The sequence below is a fragment of the Xenopus laevis genome, chromosome 2L (assembly GCF_017654675.1).
Source record: "Xenopus laevis strain J_2021 chromosome 2L, Xenopus_laevis_v10.1, whole genome shotgun sequence".
NCBI classification, from domain to species: domain Eukaryota; kingdom Metazoa; phylum Chordata; class Amphibia; order Anura; family Pipidae; genus Xenopus; species Xenopus laevis.
In genome coordinates, this window is record NC_054373.1 from 86,878,071 (window position 1) to 86,901,355 (window position 23,285).

Genomic DNA, 23,285 nt, shown 5'->3' on the forward strand with positions numbered 1-23,285 from the left:
TAAAGGTTGCAAATATTTGGGATTCAGTGGTTTCTGAAATGTTATGCATGCAAATCTTTATGGTGAGGGAAATTTGCTGCATATGCCTGGATCACTTTTCCATATCTTCTGGGATTGCTCAATATACAAACCTACCAGACAAGAGTAAGCTCAGAGTCAGCTATGTCATAAGCCCCTTCAGAATTAAGAAGTGGGGGCCTCTTTCTTGACAAAAACGAACTCAGCCTTTCTGCACAAAAAACATCTAGTAGAACAAATGTTAATAGTGACCAGCACTCTAATACCTCACTATTTAAAATCTATAAATATGTAAGTCAACAAAACAACTCTCACAAGGTAAAATAAATAGTATATCAGAGAGATTCTGACACCAGAAATAAAACCTTTTTAATATCTATAATATTATAATATATAATAATGTCTTAGTATGATACTCATAATTTGTTCCATAAAAGTATTTGCCTGAAGCTTCACATTACCTATCCACTACCCATGTTCCTCTATGAGGGGGCTGCCATATTGTGCAGCAGAAGTCCATTAGCTTTAGAAACTCTAACAGTGAGGTTAGCAAAAGGGACAGCCAGGTTGGCAAAACAATCAGGTTTAGGTACTTCAAGTAACAATTACTTACAAAAGCAGAACTGTCAGTGAAAAATGATCAACATGACCTATAGGTAACTTTTAATGTACATTAATATTTTGAAGAGTTGTTTTTTAGTGTCAGTATCACTTTAAGTCTCTGCAAGCACTGCAACACAAATAATTGTAAAGAATGGTTTGGTGCCAATGCACCCCTATTACTTTCTTCTTTTGCTCTCATGGCAGACCAAGGAGGAACAACTGCACTATTTCCAGTTGAACCTAGAAATCCGGCTGTTAAAATGCCCCCAGGTGGGTATTTATTATCCCTGGTAAAGTGCCATCTGAGGCAAGGTTCTTACTTTGCTTATTTCAAAATCACCCCTGAGAATGACAGTGCTGTTTGACTTCAAGGCATAAAATGGCTTTGTATATAGGTATGGGACCTGTAATCCAGAATGCTCAGGACCTGGGGTCTTCTCAATAGGGGATCTTTCCGTAATTTGGATCTTCATAAGTCTACTAGAAAATAATGTAAACGTTAAATAAACCCAATAGGAGGTTTTGCATCAAATAAGAATTATATTATATCTTAGTTAGGATCAAGTACAAGGTACTGTTTTATTATATAGCTACTGAAGGAGTCGCTATTGTGAGGCCTATTTAAGGAAGTATGAAAAGAAAAATTCTTCACTTCTCTATTTAAGGACGTGACATGTTTGAATCTGTTAGTCTATGATTAAGGGAGGTGTCCCCGAAACGCGTCAGGCGATGTTGGTCTGTGACCTATCGCAAAAAAACACCATCTTCTTTTATCTGGATCTCGCTTTTCCTTTGATCTAGTACTGTTTTATTATTACAGAGAAAAAGGAAATCATTTTTAAAAATTTGGATTATTCAAATATGAATACAACCTTTCCCAGGACTTTCTGCATAACGGGTTTCCGGAAAACGGGTCCCATACCTGTACCATGTTCCCCCACTATAATTTTTAGCCCCTGCCTTAACCACCTTCCATTTTATTTTTAGCTCATCAGTAATAAATAATGGAGGTTATTCACAAAATGGCTTCATCATAATGCTGTTTCTTTCACTCCCTGTATAGAACATGAATGCTTTAAATGAAATAAATTATATGTGTATAATGTGTATAATACTACACTACTCAATTGTTATATCCCTGTTAAATATAATTTTAAAAAATATGGAACCCTTCTGGTACCTACTGTGAAGTGTTTTTATTGTTTATCCAGTGAAGGTGTCAGGTATAAAACCATCAATTATAGAAACAGAATAAATGAAAGGAATAAAAACCCATATCTTTCTGGACTATAATTCTTATCATTTTTCATCATATTATTATGACATTCAGCAATCACAGAGATGGATTACATGATACTGTAACTGGCATAATGCTAGAAGGTTTTTTACTAACTCGAGTCTTCTTTAATTTTAAATAGGTTGGTAATCACTCATTTTGTAAATTGGGGGTATAAAAAGAGTAATGCTTAGGGAAGATTTATGTCCCCTCTAAAAATACATTTGCCAGTGTTTCTTTAGGGAAGGCTTTGTTAAACTTTATGTAAACATGAACTAAAGGAAAGTATTTTGTCAGTCTCACTTTCCTAGGTCACAATAAAAGAGCAATCAATGTGAGAACAACGAGGAAAAGCAGGACACAAAATCTAGGGAAAATATCCCTTACAAGAACTATAAAACACTTTGTCAAATGTTAAGCGCTGTTAGAAAAATATTTGAAGCTGTGCCATGACAGCATCCTTTGTAGTGTACAGATCTGCTTACATTAAGGAAATAGGAAAGCAATACCTGTTTCATTGTACGTAGTGCTAGGGTCCTCTGAAGTACCAGTTGGTGTAGGACTAGGATCAGTAGATTTTGGGCTAGGTTCAGTAGATGACATCAGGGCAGAGGATTCTGTCAAATAACTCATATCAGTGCTAGTGTCTATTGATAAAACTTCTGGTACCATTGCAGAATGCAGAATCCATAATAACAGGCCTGCTGCAAAAAACAAAACATCGGGATATTGCTAAATTAGTGTTTGTTAGTTTGACTAATGCATGCTTTTGATGTAGCTGGAGATTGACTATACAGTACATTATAAGAAGCTGAAGCTGGAAAGTCCATCTTTGTACTTTCTAGAAAACTCTTGGATTGGAGCTTGAATGAGATATTATAGCAGTAGGACAGCATGGTGTAGGTTTAACAAAAAGGTGAATTATCCCTCATTTTCTCAGTAGCAGTCCATAGCTTTCTAAACATGTGCAGAATTGGCATCCAAAACATGGCCTAACAAGATTACAAGATGATTAGCTACTATGGACAACTTGGGAGGCATGGATAATTACTGATATAGGGTTGCGGAACCCCTCATTAGGTACAGTATACAAAACACAGCATTTATAGCTGTATTCTTTTTTAGGATTTGGTTTTGTGTCAGAGTGCATTTAGTACAAGAAATTAGTAACCAATCAGCAATTAGATTTGAACAATCACTTGCATATTAGAAAACAAAAGAAAATATCTAATTGGCTGCTATGGGCAACATCAACAGTGATGTTTGTCTCCAATTTTAGGAAATACTTTCTATCACCATCCTCCTATAATTGTTACTAATAATTTACACCTTTGGGAGTCAGCATAGTTACTGCCATCATGTCCCTGTGGGCATCAATTACCAAACCCACAACGTTCATATACAGATAAGACTGCTGGGACTATTATGGAAAACTGCCACAGGTCACCTTTTTGCCACTGAACTTTTTGCAAGCTACAGTTTTTATTTTGGTAAAAATAGTTTTTTTAAACTGGTGCTAAACTATATAGTAGTGGAGAGACACTCTACAGGAAGCATGTTGATATCTATATAGCTATCACACCAGTGACAAACAACTTCTAATTTTGGGAACCAGCACCAGACCAGCGCTTGCAACCCAGATATTTACCATTTAGAAATTGTCATGTGAGGATACTGAAACCTAAAATGACCCAGTTGGCACCGCATTAACCCTAAACATAATGTCAAGGGGCAACTAAGAGAGTACATGCAAGGTCAGCTATGTGTACAGGTCTACTGGGTCATCCAAGGCAAGATTTAATACAGGACATCAAGCCTACAAGATATACACAGACAGAAATGAACAAACAAGAATAAATGTGGATGGGGCCATGGGCATATTTCAGAACAAAACTCCAGGAGAATCTGATCAGGATAAAACGTCACATTGATAAATGGACTCAAAAAGAGACTTAAATGCAGGAGGTTCAGTAAGCTGCATCTTATGTTAAATTCGGTGGAGCTGTAAGTTGACTTTAAACAAACTATTGATTCTAATTTGAATTGTATGAGCTTTATAAAGTGGTTTGGTGAATGTAGATCTCATTTAGCTTCACCTGCTTTTTTTTATTGTGCATTGTTTATGACAATATGCAGCAGATAACATGTTATTCTTTAGACATATGAGGGGGCCCTCCTATTCAACCTGACACTTAGGTGTTTGGACCTACATTTACCTGGAAGCAGATGTACCTTCCAACTTTTATCTTCCATTCTGGGATTCAAATGCCGGATAAACCTAAAAAAGAAAAACAAAACAAATTAAGATGGCAGTGAGATGTCCCAGCCCAGACTTATGGCTAACAACATGTGCTTGTGCCCATAGACAAGTGTAATGAAAAAATGAGAGTGCCCCTGCACCATCTAGTAAGCGAAGGCTGCTGGCTGTTATATCACTTTAGACATAGGAAATTTCATGTCCTGATTTCAGTAGCATGGGGGGGGGGTATTGTATTATTTTATTACACCTACATTTATTTTACCCTGTGACAGACTTTATTCATCTGTCTGCACCTTACAATATTTTTGCTTAATAGAATAAAAGTACCTTACAGCACTAAGGAGATCCCTTAGTTTTACAAATGGATATTGGACTGGCAAAAACCTCATTCAGGTTTAACAATTAGCAAAAGCTACATATTAAATACAGTGTACTGTAAATAATATGCTATAGCATACAGTATGTAACATTATAATCATTAAGTTCATATGCTATAGCATATGTAACATTATAAACATTAAATTCTTAAGATAACAAGATATCCAATTCAGTTGTGTTATCACCGAAATGTTATCAAGTAACGACCATTTTCCTCAAAATGATTCAGACCATCTCAAAACATTTATCAGAAAATATGCCATCTCTGAACACCAATAGACTTATTTACTCAGAGCAAGGCTTTATCCCCATGGACCTGTTCCCTTGTTTTTTCCTGAGGCAGTCTGTGATTCTAGTGACACTGCCATGGTAACTGGAGGTGGATAACGCACACAATAATAATGGCCCCCAAGAGACCTAAGATGCTGCCCTGTTGCAAAGGTAAGATACTGTTACCTTGTTTGTTAATTAAAAACACATATTCATGACACCAGGCAATCTGCCGTATGAATCAAACAAGTACATATCTATCCTCAGGGATCATTGTGTGGAAAAATCCCATTAATCTTTTACGTTCCATCAACCATAGACTGTACTGTGCAGGCATAAAAGGCTGGACTTTCTATTTCACTTTTATCTGTGTTGTACTGTATGTTTACCAGCAAGATGCAACATGGCAAGGTGAAAGGACCCTGACAGCGGAGCAACACAACACTGGAATAATTGGATCCTATTTGAGAACCCAATCCCAATGTTACAAAAAGACTGCAGCTCCCAGTATGCCTTTACCTTTAGTAATATGTTGAAGTGTTCTGGGAGATTTTTGTTTTTTTTAGTTGAGGCAACAATGTACAACACTATTGTGTAAAATGCTTCCTCAGCTCAGCTCTACAATAAAAAAAATATATATATATAAATATATACCATATACTGTATGTATATATATATATATATATATATATATATATATATATATATATATATATATATATAATATATATATATATATATATTAGAGATGCACCAAATGCACTATTTGGGATTCGGCGAATCCCCAAATCCTTCGTGAAAGATTTGGCCAAATACCAAACTAAATCCGAATCCTAATTCCTTAGAGGCAGGAAAGGAATATATATACACAAACAAGGGAAAGTTGTGCTCACAGGACTGGCCAGATATGGGATGACTTTGACGTAGTTGGCCATCTTATATATATTGCAATATATGGACAAACAATCCCTGTTTTGTTTAAAGGGTAAGGCATTTTTCAGTAGCAGTATGCACAAAATGTCTCTATCTTAAATATATTGATAATGGGTTGAGTGCAGAGGACTCTTGTATTTGTCTATATGTATTTTGTGGTCACAGCCTCATTGCACCCCCGCCTAATGGTTTTAAAAATTAGTGGTGAGCACAACATTCCCTTGTTTGTTATAGTTATACAGGAGCAGTGACCAGCTCCATGTTGTAGCTCCCACCCTTCCCAGCTATAGTCAGGTGTTCCCACTGGTGCCTAATAAAAGGGCAGCCAAGTATGGGAGTTTTACTTTGAAAGCAGCTAGTAAGTTGCAGGTAAAACTTAGTCCCATTGTAAAATGTATAATGAAGCAATAGAATTCTTAATGAATCAGATGAAAATTGAGCATAGGACTGGCCAGATATGGGATGACGTAGTTGGCCATCTTAAATATATTGCAATATATGGACAAACAATCCCTGTTTTGTTTAAAGGGTAAGGCATTTTTCAGTAGCACAAAATGTCTCTGTCTTAAATACATTGATAATGGGTTGAGTGCAGAGGACTCTTGTATTTGTCTATATATATATATATATATATATATATATATATATATATATATATATATATATATATATATATATATATATATATATAGCCGAAAAGTTAGTTGTGCCTTTGAGGGCATTGTTAAGAAAATTATTTTGTTTCTGCTAAGACCTGTGAGTGTGACTTCTACTTACAGACATTACTTTGCTATTTTGTGGTCGGCACCCAGGCACAATATACTGAACTATCATGAGTGCCGTGCCGGTAAGCTGTTATATATACTGATATATATACAAAGGTCACCTGCACTATGCACATGTCACTGTATGGATTGGAGAGGGCTGAGTCACATATTCAGAGCATATACCGGTAGTAGATATTTTTTTTTAATTTTTGAAACCCCTTGGATGGATGGAAATAAAATAGGAAATGGAATTATACTGTCCTATTAGGCCATTCTTAAAAATAAAAACGGGGAAAAAAAATGTGGAACTTTTGAAAGTATTATTATTATGTACTGTATTTATTGTAAATGAAAAAAAAATGTATTGAGGAGTCTTGGTGAAACCTAATTTCAAAACACTGTAACAAGTTTATAGTTTGTATTGACAATAGAATTTCCTTGTATATACCATTTATTCTAGCAGGAACAGCTCTATACTAAACCCAATGATGTTTTAGCACAGTCTAATATGAACAAACTAAAATTAACCAGCAATTGTAAAAATAATTCGGACTTTATTATCTTTCCTCTGTAATTACGTTTGGGCCACCTACTCTGGAAATAATGGGACACAGCTAAAGAGTTTTACACAGGGCTTAAATCCATTTTTAAGCAGGAAACAGTAGTCAATTGTTTAATTATCCAAATGCCCTAATTTAATATGTTTGTAAGAAAAGAAATGCATTGAAGGAGGCCCAAGAAAGGTATCTAGAAAAAAAGAATGTCATGTAAAGACATAAATTTGAAATGGATGCTGAAAAGCTGATCCAAGCTTATCTTGTGACATTCCCATGTTTATTTTCATAGGCTGCTGGGTGAAAGGGAGGGGGTGATATCACTCAAACTTACAGTGCAGCAGTAAAAAGTGACTGAAGTTTATCAGAGCACAAGTCACATGACTGAGGAACCTGGTAAACTAACATGTCTTGCTCTATTTCAGACTTCAAAATTAAATATAAGGAAATCTGTTTGCTCTTTTGAAAAACACATTTTTCCATGCAGAATTCTGCTGGAGTGGCAATGATGCCTTTGAAGATCTGGCCCTAGATTCACTGTGGGCCAAACTGGTGGATCATAATAGAGGGCTTAGCAGGCACTTCAGGGAAGGGTAGCATCAATACACCAAACACTCCTGGTCCCCGGGATTTTCAAACTGCCTGATTTGATTTTGATGGCCATATACTTGAATCTTGGAATTATAGCCACATAATGGAAGCGAGTGCCTTTAATGAAAGGTAGTACATGCTGATTTGCATCCAATTGGGCATGCCTGCAGTTGAGCTTGTCAGTGAGGTTTATAGTGAAGGAAATGGGCACTGTTGGGTCGTAGGTTGTAGGGTCATGCCGGTCCTCGATCTCAGGAAATATCAAACCTGCCCGATCGATATCTGGATAATTTTTGGGCTGATATTTATCAGGGAGACCCGTCGGAAACCCCCACAAGCGGGCAAATAAGCTGCCAAATTGGTCTAAAGGACCGATAGTGACTGCTTTTATCTGCCGTGTATGGCCACCTTTAGTTGCCAATGAATTTGTTTAAAAACATTTAAAATATTTTTGTAATTGTAAAGAATAGTGCAGTTTTTTATGTTCTCTGTTTCTAAACTCAAATGATTAAATATTTAAATCAGCTGCAGACTGATACTTGATACTGTTGTATCAGAGAATTCTACTAGCTTATTAAAATCAGTTACCTATTAACCACAGTTGCGGATCATACCCAAGGTCCAACAGGAAAGCTAAAATCACCCTCTCATTTCTCTGTCAATATTATGAGAGTTTTCAGTCTAATTTGGCATACTGGCCATGTGTATTTAAAACTGGTGAAATATGGACAGTGAATTTAGCAGTGGACTTTTATTGGTGTTTGCAATGTTTTATATTGTTGGGTCTCTAAATGCAGTATAGCTGGGGAATTACTTTCATATCTGGTACCAAAGCATTTGTGGTGTTTTGTCTTTGTATCCTAGAACAAGTGGGCAATTAGATGCTGAAAATTGCAACTTTTTAGTCAGAAATCACTAAATTTGGATAGATGAAGACACAAAATGAAAAAGGCATCTATCTGAAATGCAGTATTTGGTGTTACTGTTGCTTTCACTCTGTTCACTTGCTTTATCTTAGTAAGTCAGTTGTTGAATGTTGCATCAGGTGCTTCTCTAAATATTAAAGCTATACTGACACCTACCATTATAAAATCAGACTGATGCATAAATGCCATCCCCATAACCTGATGTCCTTCCTACGTCATCTGATACTGGCCCCTTAAATGCTTAATGTAAATTATAGTAAAGATGCGCAGTATTACTATTGCCTGCACGTGCAAGTATACAAGTCTGAAGAAGCTGCAGGGGAGCCTTAGGAAATACTAGTATGGTGGAGACACAGAATTTAGTTAGAAAGATCCCTGGACTGGTGCAATGAAAAAAAATGAGCATAACAAAATGGTAACGTCCAGTGTATTACCCTTCCTTATCCTTCAAATGTTTCATTTTCAACTATGATTAATGTATCACTTACAAATTCTGTAAGCACATGGGGCTAATGAAAGGGGAGGTTCACCTTTATATGCATTTTTATTATGTGATAGAATGGCAACTTTTTAATTGGCCTTCATTTTGATTATTTGCCTTCTTCTTTCCATCTTTCAAATGGGGGTTACTGACTCTAAACACAGAGGCTCTGTAAGGCTACATACATATGTATTCTTATTGCTACTTTTTTTATCACTCATCTTTTTATTCAGGCCCTCTACTATCCATATTCCAGTCTCTTATTCAGAGCAAAGCATGGGTGCTAGGCAGGTCCGGACTGACAATTAAAATGGGCCTTGGCATTTCAGGAACACAGAGGCCCAATCAGCCCACATAGAGGCCCAAAAAGCCCCACCAGCCCACTAAATACTGATTTCTATGGGACCTTATGGCAGCCCCTCTGGCATTTGCCAGAAACCACAGATTGCCAGTCCGGGCCTGGTGCTAGGGTAATTTGTAGGGATGCACCGAATCCAGGATTTGGTTCGGGATTCTGCCTTTTTCAGTAGGATTCGGCCGAATCCTTGTGGGACATTCACTAAGATTCGTAGTAGCGCCAGGCGTAACTTCGCCGCACTTCGCCAGGCGTAGTTTCGACAGCGGTGCACAAATTCACTAAAATCCGAAGTTGCGCTCAGGGGTAGCGTAAGGTTGCAAAGTTGCTAGCGATGGTTAATTTGCATATGGCGCCAAATTCAAATTTCAATGGAGGAATATGTAGCAGCACTTCAAATGGCTGGGAAACCTTCAAAACATCAAATAAAATTTCTATTTTGCCCTACACATGTGCCCACTGTATAGTTAAGTTACCATGAGTTAGGAAATGTAGGGGGGAAGGAGGGGAGCCCCAAAAAAATTTACGATCTTTTTCAGCCTATCACCTATAATATAGAAAAAACGCCAGAGTTTTTTGGGACTTATGCCTATCTACTCTATTGCGCTTCGCCTGGTCTGAGGTGGCGAAGGAAGTCTAGCGTAAAAGGTAGCGCTCAGAACGATGCGTGCGTAAGTGAATTTGCGTAGTTACGTCCGCAAATTCGCCAGGAGTAAGGGTGCGAAGTTACACTAGCGAAGTTACGCCAGCATCCGTTAGTGAATTTGCGAAGTAACGAAAATGCATAGTGAATTTGCCCCCTTATGTCTGGCTGAACCAAATCCTAATTTGCATATGCAAATTAGGGGCAGAGAGGGAAATCGCATAACTTTTTGTCACAAAACAAGGAAGTAAAAGATGTTTTCCCCTTCCTACCCCTAATTTCCATATGCAAATTAGGATTCGGATTCAGTTCGGTATTCGGCTGAATCTTTCCCGAAGGATTCGGAGGTAAGGCCGAATCTAAAATAGTGGATTCGGTGCATCCCTAGTAATTTGGACTCTAGCAGCCAGATTGCTGAAATTGCAAACGGGAGAGCTGCTAAATAAAAAGCTAAATAACTCAAAAACCACAAATGATGAAAAATTAAAACCAACTGCAAATTGTCTCAGAATATCACTCTCTACATCACACTAAAGTTAAAGTCATTCAGTTGATCGGACAAGTTAGAAGATTTCTGTCGGCTACAGATAATTTCTCTGCATGTGGACTGTCACTAGCTTTTGTTGGACATACATTTCGCACGATTACTGTCAGGGGCAGAACATCGTCTGATCTGTTCTTTTACCACTTATTTGATCTGAATGATTAGTGGCAGGTCGGGACATTGCACTGCACAATCAATCATCCGATATTGAAGGTATATCTGCACGTCTATGGCCAGCTTTAGTTCTTCAATAAATCCACATACCAAAACTCAATTTCCCTCTTTTTCCCTCAACCCAATTCATTAGTTATTACGGATGCAAATTGGCCCAGTATTTGTAATGAGCCTGACCATTTCCACGTCTCTTAGATCTGATGATGTGCCCCAAGCAAGTTCCAACTTCAAAAGAACATCAGTTAACACTTGCTCATAACATGTGTGAAAAAAAACCCTGCAGCACAGCATCTGTGTTTTCACCACCCTCGCTACTTTGTTTACAACTACAAGCTCTAGCTCACATAACTTTATTTCAGGTTGCATAGCGCTGTTAGAAACAAAATAAGAGATTAAATGAGTAATCCCATGGGACAGAATGAGAAAAGTATCTCACCATTTATAATACACATGTTCATAAATGGATCAGGGTTTTTATGATTTTAATATATACAAAGCAACTGTAATTTACTGATAGATAATTAATATATAGAGAATAAAATACAGCATATTATTATTTTCATTATTTTTATTAACAAATATTTATAAAGCACCACCATATTCCATAGCGCTATCCAATGTAGACCATGAACATACAGATTACATAACTGATAAAAACATGAATACAAGAAGGTGAAAAATCAGTTTTCCTTAGATAAAGAAATGGCCAAAGTTAGTGAAGACACCACTGGCAATACAGTAGAATGTGCCCCCCAATTGAAGAAGGGAGTTTGCAAAAATCAGTGATGTCCAACCTCTATGGCTCACGTAGTTGTTCAGCTTTAATTCCCAACATCCCCAGGTAGCTTTTGGGGCTCAACATTTCTAGCACTTGATACACAACACAATATGTATTTTTCCATATACAATGCAAATACATACATCCTTCCTTTGAGCCCTAGCTTGTGTCTCTTGCCGAGCGAGAAGCTAATTTATTTTCATAATAGTTTACTTATATATACTTAGGTCCTTATCTATCACTGCTGTCTTGCTCTGGGGTCTTAGGTTTGATTCCAACTTGGGCACTAGCTGCAAGAGGTTTATTTGTTCTCCCAATGGGGCAGATTCCCTAAAGGGCGAAGTGACTAATGCTAGAGAAAATTCGCCAGCATGACATCATTTTGGAACTTCGCCAGTTCCCTAACAGATGCATGCGTCACTTCGCTAGCGAAGGAGATAGACGTTAGCGTTGCTTAACGCAGACGAATTTTCGCTCTGGCGGACGGACGTAACTCTGCAAATTCAGTAAGATGCAGACAGGCAAAGTGCAATGGAGTGGATAGGACTTCCTCGAGTCCCAAAAAACGCTGGCATAACCGGGTTCCCCCCTACATTTCCTAACATATGGCACATAAACTATACACTGGGCTCATGTGTAGGGCATTATAACAACTTTATTTTATTCTATTAAGGTTCCCTGGGCTTGTGTAGTGTAATGTATTTGCTGCAACATATAAGTCTATTCAACTTTCACTTCCCACCGTATGCAAATTAGCCAACGCTAGCGCAACTTCCCTTTGCTTGACGAAATAACGCTAGCGCAACTTTGCCAGCGTTTGGCGTCCTGGACGCAACTTCGTATTTTAGGGAATTAGTGTTGTCCTAGCGAATTTACGCCTGTCTCTGTGGGTTTCCTCTGGATGCTCTAATTCCTCCCACACACCAAAAACATACAGGCAAGTTAATTGGCTCTTACTGTGTGTGAATGTGATTGGCACCTTAAATTGTAAGCTCCACTGGGACAGGGACAGATGTGAAATCTCTGTAAAGTGTTGTGGAATATGTCCCCACTATATACACAAAGAAATATGATAATATGATAGAGACATTGCTCATTTGTGTGTTGTTTAATCTAAATTTTGCTCTCTTTTTTTAACTACAAATACATTATTTTATTTTAGTTAAGTTTATTCAGTTATGGCACTGTGTTCCCCCTTCCAGCCATATCCTGATATACACTGTACCATATATATTTCTATTGCCAGATGCTTTTCTGAAGCCTGTCCTGAGGGATATCCTTTTCCATGTTTGTTTTGTTTCTGTCAATTACTACCAAACACGCAATGTATTATTGTGTTTAAGCGGATGACCTTTTCTCACTTGTTTTGTTTGCATATTGCCTCATGTCTAAAGTCACTCCCTATTCATCCTGCTGCAGTGTCAGTGTAGTAAGCGAATAGCAGAAGAAGGATAAATCTGTGCCTCTGAAGATGTCCCAGTAGCTCCCCATCTTCTTTTCTGCTGATTCATGGTGCATTCTTTATGCTGCTGTTAGTTACCGAGCTTAGGGGCAGACTCAAAATATACAGTACACATAGAATATAAATGTCACAATATAAGGATGATTAGTTATTAATACATTAATTACTACATGGCAGCACAGAAACCAGTGCAATTAGCATAATAATTTAATAATCAGCCCTGTAGCATCAGCTTCTCTTACAGGCCAACCTCATTTTCTGCTTGATAATTTGCGACAACCCCTAAGTTTAGCTTCTTAACAGCTGCTCAGAGCAACCTAAGCATGTGAGTTTCACACTTTTCAAGATGGCGACCCCCCTGTGACAAATTTGAAATCTTGGATCATTGCTGCTATTGAAAAGCTGAAACTTTAGGCTGGTGCAATAACTTTAGAATATAAAATATGACATTTTTAGCAATATTAATTTTTAGGGTTTAAGTAAAAAAAAGTGGCATAAAACTTCTTATCTAGAGGCATTGCTTTTGTGTAATAAAATCGAGAGGAACTTATTAGTAATTACTGCGACTGGGAATGATGTAGATCAGGAGTGCCCATACTTTACTAATGCGAGGTCTACTTTTAGTGATGTTGTCCCAATATGATCTACATCCATAAAAGCATTGTGAGCATTCTGTTCTATTAAAAAAATATTACTTAAATATTGATGTATGAGAGAATTTATATTGCTATATTTAATGAACAACTATTTCTTATGTAACCTTAACATAATAAATATCTGAATGAAAAGCATGAAATGGGACAGTGATTAAGACAAGCTGTTTGTTGACATTGTCTTGAGATCTACTGCTCACCAGCTAAAGCTCTACTGGTAGATCCCGATCTACCTTTTAAGCACCCCTGATGTAGATGAACACCCTCTGTAAATGCAGATAGTTTCAGGGGTTTTTCAGGGGCAAACTCCACAGTTCCATTAAATGGATAAATTGCTATAATTCATGGTAAAATGATCCATACCAGTTTAGTGGTATTAATTCCCTAGCTAGGAATTTAGCAACTTAAGACCAGTACATCCAAAATGTGGTCTGCTAGCAGCACCAGGGTGCAAAAATTTGGTTGTAAATTGTGGTTGTAAAAATTTTTCACTGATGGTCAAATTACCCTTAGGGGGTTAATTATTAAACTCTGATTTATAAAATCGGACTTTTAAAAAAATCATGAATTTTTCAGAATTTATTAAACCCAGAGGATGGAAAAGTCAGAATCTGAAAATCCGGCATCTCAGACCTGTTGAGGTTGCATACAAGTCAATGGGAGAAGTCTCAATGATTTTTTTGATGCGCACTGGAATTTAGGCAATACCCCGAAGATTTCTGGGCAAAATTCGGAGTTTTCGGGTGAAAAATCTAAAAAAATTGTGAAAACAAAAATTTCAGGAAAGTGTATTAATAAATAAGCCCAAAAAACCTGTGCTGATTTGAAAGGAGTTTTTTTCAGAAAATATTGAGATAAATTCAGACTTTGATAAATAACCCCCTTAGTGTCCCCTTGTCCTTTGAGGGGAATTTTGAGATTGTTCATTATAATGTTTCTACAAGTGTTTGTAACTGTTTTCTCACAGGGGGGGCAAATTCACTTGTTGCCAGTGACCGCTTCACCACACTTTGCGCCACTTCGCCAGGCGCAAGTTAGTTACCACTGCGCTACTTCACTAAAATGCGAAGTTGCGTTTCAGAAGCTGAACGCTGGCAAATTTTAGCTAGTTATTTCGGCAGTGCGAGCATTTCATAGCGAATTTTCGATATCGTTCATTTCTGCCTAGCGAAATTTCGCTAGCACTCTTGCCCTTAGGTTAATTTGAATAGGGCTGGTAACTAAAAGTCGTATGAATGTCTTTAATAGTAATATTGGCGCAAATGTTTCGTAGTGGCCACTTTTTAAAACAAATGTCCGATGAGCCATAATAAAGACAGAAGAGATCCTCTTATGCCCTTCACATGAGCCCACCCTTATATAAATGTGGCATGCCCCTCAAATTATTTTAAAAAAAATGTGTTCACGCATAAGTCTGTAATAATTAGAATTTTTGAAGGCAATCCCGCTTTAAAAAAAGAAAGGTCATCGGCATTTTCGACAACTTTAATGCATTTCCGGCATACAGGATTGATGTCACTGACATACTGCAAGATTGAGGAAGATGTTGCTTTGTTTTATCAATTTGCCTGGTCTGAGGTGGCGAAGTAAACTCTGGCGAAAGAGGTAACGGTCATTAAAATTCGCACTTTACCGAATTCCTAGTAGTAGTGACTGTTCACCAGAGAGAAAAGTTGCCTGGCGATAGGGTCCGAATGAACGCTAGCAACTCTTGTTCACTAGCGTATTGTCCTCTACGCCTGTTAGTGAATTGGCGATGTCCTTGCAGGTGAGATTTCTGGCAAATTGTCACTAGCGACGGCCACTTCGTCCTTTAGTGAATCTTTATCTCTTAGTTCTGCTGGTCAGTTAATTTACAATCAGTCATTTCTGGTGCTGACATTTAGGAAGTGCAGAATGGAAAGTGAAAGTAATTGCCTGTCCAGCCTCTATTTCTAGCCCTGCCTTCATGCCTAAGGTATAAAGGGGCAGGCAATATATGATTGACAGCTGAAAGTTTTAAATACATTTTTAACCTGTATGGATGTTTTAATAAAATAAAAGAATTTTGGTCTGATCTTTATATTGAAAAGGACTTTTGTTATTTTTAGTTTGTCTGGGTGACAGATCCCCTTTAAGGGAGCAAGTAGCTAGTGTCTTGACAGACAGCCACTACTAGATAGAAAATATATGGCCATATATGCAGTATTTGTAAATAGGTCATTTCTATCAATGAGCTTCACCCCTTCTACAGAAGTCTCTGATGTCCCTCCTTTTAGGTATTGAGAACGAGCAATGTAGAGAAAGTTTGCTGCAGCTTCCAAACACGTCCAGACATTCCCAATACCTTCTGCTTTTGTGTCAAGCAGAGGCAGGGGAGATCCTGGCCCCTCCGCCGCCTGAGGCAGCAGCAGTTGCTGCTGCCCCCCCCCCCCGCCCTGGAAATTCGCTCTTAAAGTACCAGGAGTAGCATTTTTGCTGCCCCTGGTATCTAGTGGGGCGCTGCCGCCTGAGACAACAGCCTCAACTCGCCTCATTGATGAAGCACCCCTGAGCAGAGGTTCTTTCACGGCCTCCTTCCCCCAGCAGGGATCTCCAACCCCACGGTCAGTCCTATATCCTCCTGGAGAGCTGGATCTTGGACAGACAAACTGCAAAAACAAGTTCTTTCTAGATGCGGCCTCCTATTAAAAAATTAGAAGTGGATGGTTTCATACTGTTCCAGGTGAAGAACAATTTAGGATTGGTGGTTCTGCCCAAAAACAAGCACAATGCAATATATTCATTTATAATTATATGTTTTCCATGGAAAGTCTTACATTGTCAGCATTCCCTTGCAAAATTTTACATTCCACATCTTCTGCTAGAGCAGGGATCCCCAATCTTTTTTAGCCATGAGCTACATTCAAATGTAAAAATTCAGGAGCAATACAAGCATGAAAAATGTCCCTGGGGGTGCCAAATAAGGGCTGTGATTGACTATTTGATAGCCCCTATATGGACTGGCAGCCTACAGGAGGCTCTATTTGGCAGTACATCTGAATTGTATGTAGACAAAACTTCGCTCCAAGCTTTGAATTCCAATATAAGCTCTTGCTCCAAAGCCTCTGAGAGCAACAACTAAGTGGTTGGTGAACCCCATGTTGCACAGTATCCTAAAAGACCAAAGTACATTGTACATAAGGTAAAATGCTGTGTCTTTACGCTCACAAGAAGAGAAGTGTTTTTGTTTATTACAGTTTGAGGTAAGGAACAACATATTAACCATATGATTACATTGCAACCGATACTTATGTTAAATTATATTAATTGCTAGCAGTTAAATGCAATATATACACCTTCCAGCTATTTTTGCAGAATAACTATGACTGCTTGCTAGATGTGGTGCAACATATTGATAACATTTATGCCAAGGATGTCCTTTGAATTTCGATCGAGCTGTTTCTTTAAGCAGTCTATTTAGAGGCCCAACTAGGAGGGAGCAGACTGCATGGCTGTTCTCATACTGTGCTTCTCTGTCTTGTAACCAACCTGACAACGTGTGACCCTTTGGCACAAATTCGCAGCAGGTGAAAGATTAAGATCAGCCCTGTGTAGCACATGCATGCATATAGCAGATAGGGATTCAGGAAAAATCAGCCATACCAGATTATTATAATTAGTATTGCTTTACACTAAATACATATAACACAGTGCCTCAGAGGTTAGAAAATCCAGAGGGCTGTTTTACTAAAGTGCTGAATTGCACCAGTGCAGTAGCCATAGCAAAATCATTTTGCTTTCAATTTTTTCTGCAGAAGTGCAGTGCATCTTTTAGGAAATGCTGGAAATCAAACTCTTGTCTACTTATTGAAGCATACCTCTCAACTGTCTTGTTTTTAGCGGGACAGTCCTGCTTTTGACAGCTCAACCCGCAGTCCCGCGTTTGTACTGGAATGTCCCTACTTTCTCTGCACCGAACACCAGAAAAGAAAAACAAAGGGGCAAATTCACTAACAGGCAAAAATTCGCCAGCGATGGCTTTGCGCACATCGCAACACTTTGCCAGGCGTAAATTCGACTGGACAACGCTAATTCACGAAGATCCGAAGTTGCACACAGGGTACCGAACGCTGGCGAAATTACACCAGCGAAATTACGCTCAGCAGTCCGAAGTTACGCTAGTGTTGGCTAATTAGCATACGGCGTGCAGTTAAAGTACAATGGCTGTATATGCTGCAGCAAATACATTACATTACTCAAGGCCGGGGAACCTCAGTAAAATTATATAAAAGTTGTTATAATGCCCTACACATGTGCCCACAGTATAGTTTATGTGCCATATGTTAGCAAATGTAGGGGGGAAGGAGGATACCCGAAAAAAAAAATTACAATCTTTTTCATTCTATCACCCTTTAACCCTTTCCCTGCCAGCCGTTTTGTCCTAGATGCGAACATCTACTGCCAAGCAGTTTTTAGATATTTTGCACTCTTTCACTTTAAGGGCCTTTCCTGGGGTGGTCTTTTAGTTAACCCAGGAAAACAATGTATTGTTTTTTTCAGGACAACCTGAACTTTCACAATATGCAAGAATTTTGGTGTAATTCTACTTCTCTAATAAAATATTGGATTCTAAGTGTCAAATAAAATGAAAAAAATCATGTTGCACGAAGAACAATCACATATATCAGAAACATCATTCATTTTATGTACGAGAACACAGCCGATTTAGAAAGGTCTATGTCTCCTGAACGCGACAATACCAAATATATATAGTTTTATGGAGATTTCTCACTTGTATAGCTCAAAATCTACAAGCAGTACACAACCAAATTTCCAAAGCAACACTTCCCAAACGGCATACTTTTGATTTCAAGGCCAAACATTCCGCTAACAGTAGGTTTACCCTAGAAAACTACCCATTACTAGAAAGAACAGATTCTGGTGAATCAAAAATGGGTAGAAATATCTTTGTACTCCAAACCACCAAGTTGCAATTGTTTCCTAAAGTTATAATGTTTTATAGAAATTGGTGAATTTTTTGAAAAATGACCTCAAAGCTTCCACTCTACAGCAACATATCTCCCACACATCATTAGGTATCAATGTAAAACACCCCAAATATAAAATCCTGGGTCCACTGAACAGTTTGATGCCCAATATGAATAGATGTACCCAAGCACGTGGCATAGGAGGCCCCAAAAGGAAGACCCCCCATTTGTTCTGTCATTTCAGATACTGCAAAATCAACACATTTACATCGTTTTGGGGGGCGGCAAAGGTAGAAAAAAGTATGTTCACCCCAGAAAACCATATATTTTCGGAAAGTACACATTCCCCTGAATCCAAATTGGGTATGCATGTCTTTCTACACCAAAGTACCAAGCGGCAAACCATTACTAAAGTTGGTGATTTTGGCGACATTTCCAAAAATCACTTAAAAATTTCTACCCTGCAGCATCGTATTACCCACATACTTTTAGGTATCAAGACAAATCACCCCAAATATGAAAGCCTAGGGTCCTCTGAACAGTTTGATGCCCAATATGTATAGGTGTACCCAAGCAAGTGGCATATAGAGGCCTGAAAAGGAAGACCCCATATGGTCTGTCATTTCAGATACTGCAAAATCAACACATTTACATCGTTTTGGGGGGCGGCAAAGGTAGAAAAAAGTAAGTTCACCCCAGAAAACCATATATTTTCGGAAAGTACACATTGCCACGAATCTAAATTGGGTATGCATGTCTTTGTACTACAAAGTACCAAGCCGCAAATCATTCCTAAATTTGGTGATTTTGGTGACATTTCCAAAAATCACTTAAAAATGTCTACCCTGCAGCATCGTATTTCCCACATACTTTTAGGTATCAAGAGAAATCACCCCAAATATGAAAGCCTAGGGTCCTCTGAACAGTTTGATGCCCAATATATATAGGTGTACCCAAGCACGTGGCATATAGGGGCCCCAAAAGGAAGACTCCCATATGGTCTGTCATTTGAGGTACTGCAAAATCAACACATTTACATCGTTTTGGGGGGGGGGGCAAAAGTAGAAAACAGTAAGTTCACCCCAGAAAACCATATATTTTCGGAAAGTACACATTCCAACGAATCCAAATTGGGTATGCATGTCTTTCTACGCCAAAGTACCAAGCCGCAAATCATTCCTAAATTTGGTGATTTAGGTGACATTTCCAAAAATCACCTCAAAATATCTACCCTGCAGCATCGTATTACCCACATACTTTTAGGTATCAAGACAAATCACCCCAAATATGAAAGCCTAGGGTCCTCTGAACAGTTTGATGCCCAATATGTATAGGTGTACCGAAGCATGTGGCATATAGGGGCCCTAAAAGGAAGACCCCCATATAGTCTGACATTTCAGGTACTGCAAAATCAACACATTTACATCGTTTTGGGGGGGGCAAAAGTAGAAAACAGTAAGTTCACCCCAGAAAACCATATATTTTCGGAAAGTACACATTCCAACGAATCCAAATTGGGTATGCATGTCTTTCTACGCCAAAGTACCAAGCCGCAAATCATTCCTAAATTTGGTGATTTAGGTGACATTTCCAAAAATCACCTCAAAATATCTACCCTGCAGCATCGTACTACCCACATACTTTTAGGTATCAAGACAAATCACCCCAAATATGAAAGCCTAGGGTCCTCTGAACAGTTTGATGCCCGATATGTATAGGTGTACCCAAGCACGTGGCATACAGGGGCCCCAAAAGGAAGACCCCATATAGTCTGTCATTTCAGGTACTGCAAAATCAACACATTTACATCGTTTTGGGGGGGGGCAAAAGTAGAAAACAGTAAGTTCACCCCAGAAAACCATATATTTTCGGAAAGTACACATTCCAACGAATCCAAATTGGGTATGCATGTCTTTCTACGCCAAAGTACCAAGCCGCAAATCATTCCTAAATTTGGTGATTTAGGTGACATTTCCAAAAATCACCTCAAAATATCTACCCTGCAGCATCGTATTACCCACATACTTTTAGGTATCAAGAGAAATCACCCCAAATATGAAAGCCTAGGGTCCTCTGAACAGTTTGATGCCCGATATGTATAGTTGTACCCAAGCACGTGGCATACAGGGGCCCCAAAAGGAAGACCCCATATAGTCTGTCATTTCAGGTACTGCAAAATCAACACATTTACATCGTTTTGGGGGGGGCAAAAGTAGAAAACAGTAAGTTCACCCCAGAAAACCATATATTTTCGGAAAGTACACATTCCAACGAATCCAAATTGGGTATGCATGTCTTTCTACGCCAAAGTACCAAGCCGCAAATCATTCCTAAATTTGGTGATTTAGGTGACATTTCCAAAAATCACCTCAAAATATCTACCCTGCAGCATCGTATTACCCACATACTTTTAGGTATCAAGAGAAATCACCCCAAATATGAAAGCCTAGGGTCCTCTGAACAGTTTGATGCCCGATATGTATAGGTGTACCCCAGCACGTGGCATACAGGGGCCCCAAAAGGAAGACCCCCATATAGTCTGTCATTTCAGGTACTGCAAAATCAACACATTTACATCGTTTTGGGGGGGGGGCAAAAGTAGAAAACAGTAAGTTCACCCCAGAAAACCATATATTTTCGGAAAGTACACATTCCAACGAATCCAAATTGGGTATGCATGTCTTTCTACGCCAAAGTACCAAGCCGCAAATCATTCCTAAATCTGGTGATTTTGGTGACATTTCCAAAAATGACCTCAAAATATCTACTCTGCAGCATCGTATTACCCACATACTTTTAGGTATCAAGACAAATCACCCCAAATATGAAAGCCTAGGGTCCTCTGAACAGTTTGATGCCCGATATGTATAGGTGTACCCAAGCACGTGGCATATAGGGGCCCTAAAATGAAGACCCCTCCTTGTATGTTCTGTCATTTCAGGTACTGCAAAATCAACACATTTACATCGTTTTGGGGGGGGCAAAGGTAGAAAAAAGTAAGTTCACCCCAGAAAACCATATATTTTCGGAAAGTACACATTCCCACGAATCTAAATTGGGTATGCATGTCTTTCTACTACAAAGTACCAAGCCGCAAACCATTCCTAAATTTGGTGATTTTGGGGACATTTCCAAAAATGACTTCAAAATTTCGACCCTGCAGCATCGTATTACCCACATACTTTTAGGTATCAAGACAAATCACCCCAAATATGAAAGCCTGGGGTCCTCTGAACAGTTTGATGCCCAATATGTATAGGTGTACCCAAGCACGTGGCGTATAGGGGCCGCAAAACGAAGACCCCCATATGGTCTGTCATTTCAGGTACTGCAAAATCAACACATTTACATTGTTTTGAGGGGGGCAAATGTAGAAAAAAGTAAGTTCACCCCAGAAAACCATATATTTTTGGAAAGTACACATTCCCACGAATTCAAATTGGGTATGCATGTCTTTCTACACCAAAGTACCAAGCCGCAAATCATTCCTAAATTTGGTGATTTAGGTGACATTTCCAAAAATCACCTCAAAATATCTACCCTGAAGCATCGTATTACCCACATACTTTTAGGTATCAAGAGAAATCACCCCAAATATGAAAGCCTAGGGTGCTCTGAACAGTTTGATGCCCGATATGTATAGGTGTACCCAAGCACGTGGCATACAGGGGCCCCAAAAGGAAGACCCCCATATAGTTGTCATTTCAGGTACTGCAAAATCAACACATTTACATCGTTTTGGGGGGGGCAAAAGTAGAAAACAGTAAGTTCACCCCAGAAAACCATATATTTTCGGAAAGTACACATTCCAACGAATCCAAATTGGGTATGCATGTCTTTCTACGCCAAAGTACCAAGCCACAAATCATTCCTAAATTTGGTGATTTAGGTGACATTTCCAAAAATCACCTCAAAATATCTACCCTGCAGCATCGTATTACCCACATACTTTTAGGTATCAAGACAAATCACCCCAAATATGAAAGCCTAGGGTCCTCTGAACAGTTTGATGCCCAATATGTATAGATGTACCCAAGCACGTGGCATATAGGGGCCCCAAAAGGAAGACCCCCATATGGTCTGTCATTTCAGGTACTGCAAAATCAACACATATACATAGTTTTGGGGGGAGCAAAGGTAAAAAAAAGTGCATTCACCCCAGAAAACCATATATTTTCGGAAAGTACACATTCCCACGAATCCAAATTGGGTATGCATGTCCTTGTACTCCAAAGTACCAAGCCGCAAGCCTTTCCTAAATTTGGCGATAAAAGCAACAGTTTTTACATTTTTGAAAATTGCCTAAAAATATTGCAATTGGCCGCATTTATCTCACCCAATTTCTTACATACAATTCTAAAACACCATAAATACTGATGCCAAGGGTCAATTGAACCGTTTGATGCCCAATATGCATTGATATACCAAGGCAGCTGGCATGTGCGGACCCAAAATGAAAATAGTGCATATGATTTTTCTCTGCTGCCGATTCGCCTTCTGTGAACATAGACCCTTGACTTCATATTATATGCCTCAAGACCCTCCTAACAGCAAAGACCCCCCCAAAACCATATATTTTTGGAAAGTACACATTCTGACGAATCCAAAAAAGATAAAGACGTCTTTCTACACCAAACTGCAAAGCTTTTCTAAACGCAGAGGTTTTTACA

General features: G+C 38.7%; 1 protein-coding gene across 1 annotated transcript in view; it reads right to left on the minus strand.

The window, feature by feature from the left end:
• The window catches only part of LOC108708230 (CUB domain-containing protein), a 43,965-nt gene that overhangs the window by 14,401 nt on the left and 6,279 nt on the right, over positions 1 to 23,285 (minus strand). The window contains exons 2-3 of the mRNA XM_018246710.2: positions 4,114 to 4,175; positions 2,407 to 2,601 (exon numbers count right to left, since the gene is read on the minus strand). Coding sequence (XP_018102199.1) covers positions 2,407 to 2,601; positions 4,114 to 4,150 — 232 coding nt within the window. The 5' untranslated portion in view covers positions 4,151 to 4,175. The remainder of the gene's footprint in view (positions 1 to 2,406; positions 2,602 to 4,113; positions 4,176 to 23,285) is intronic.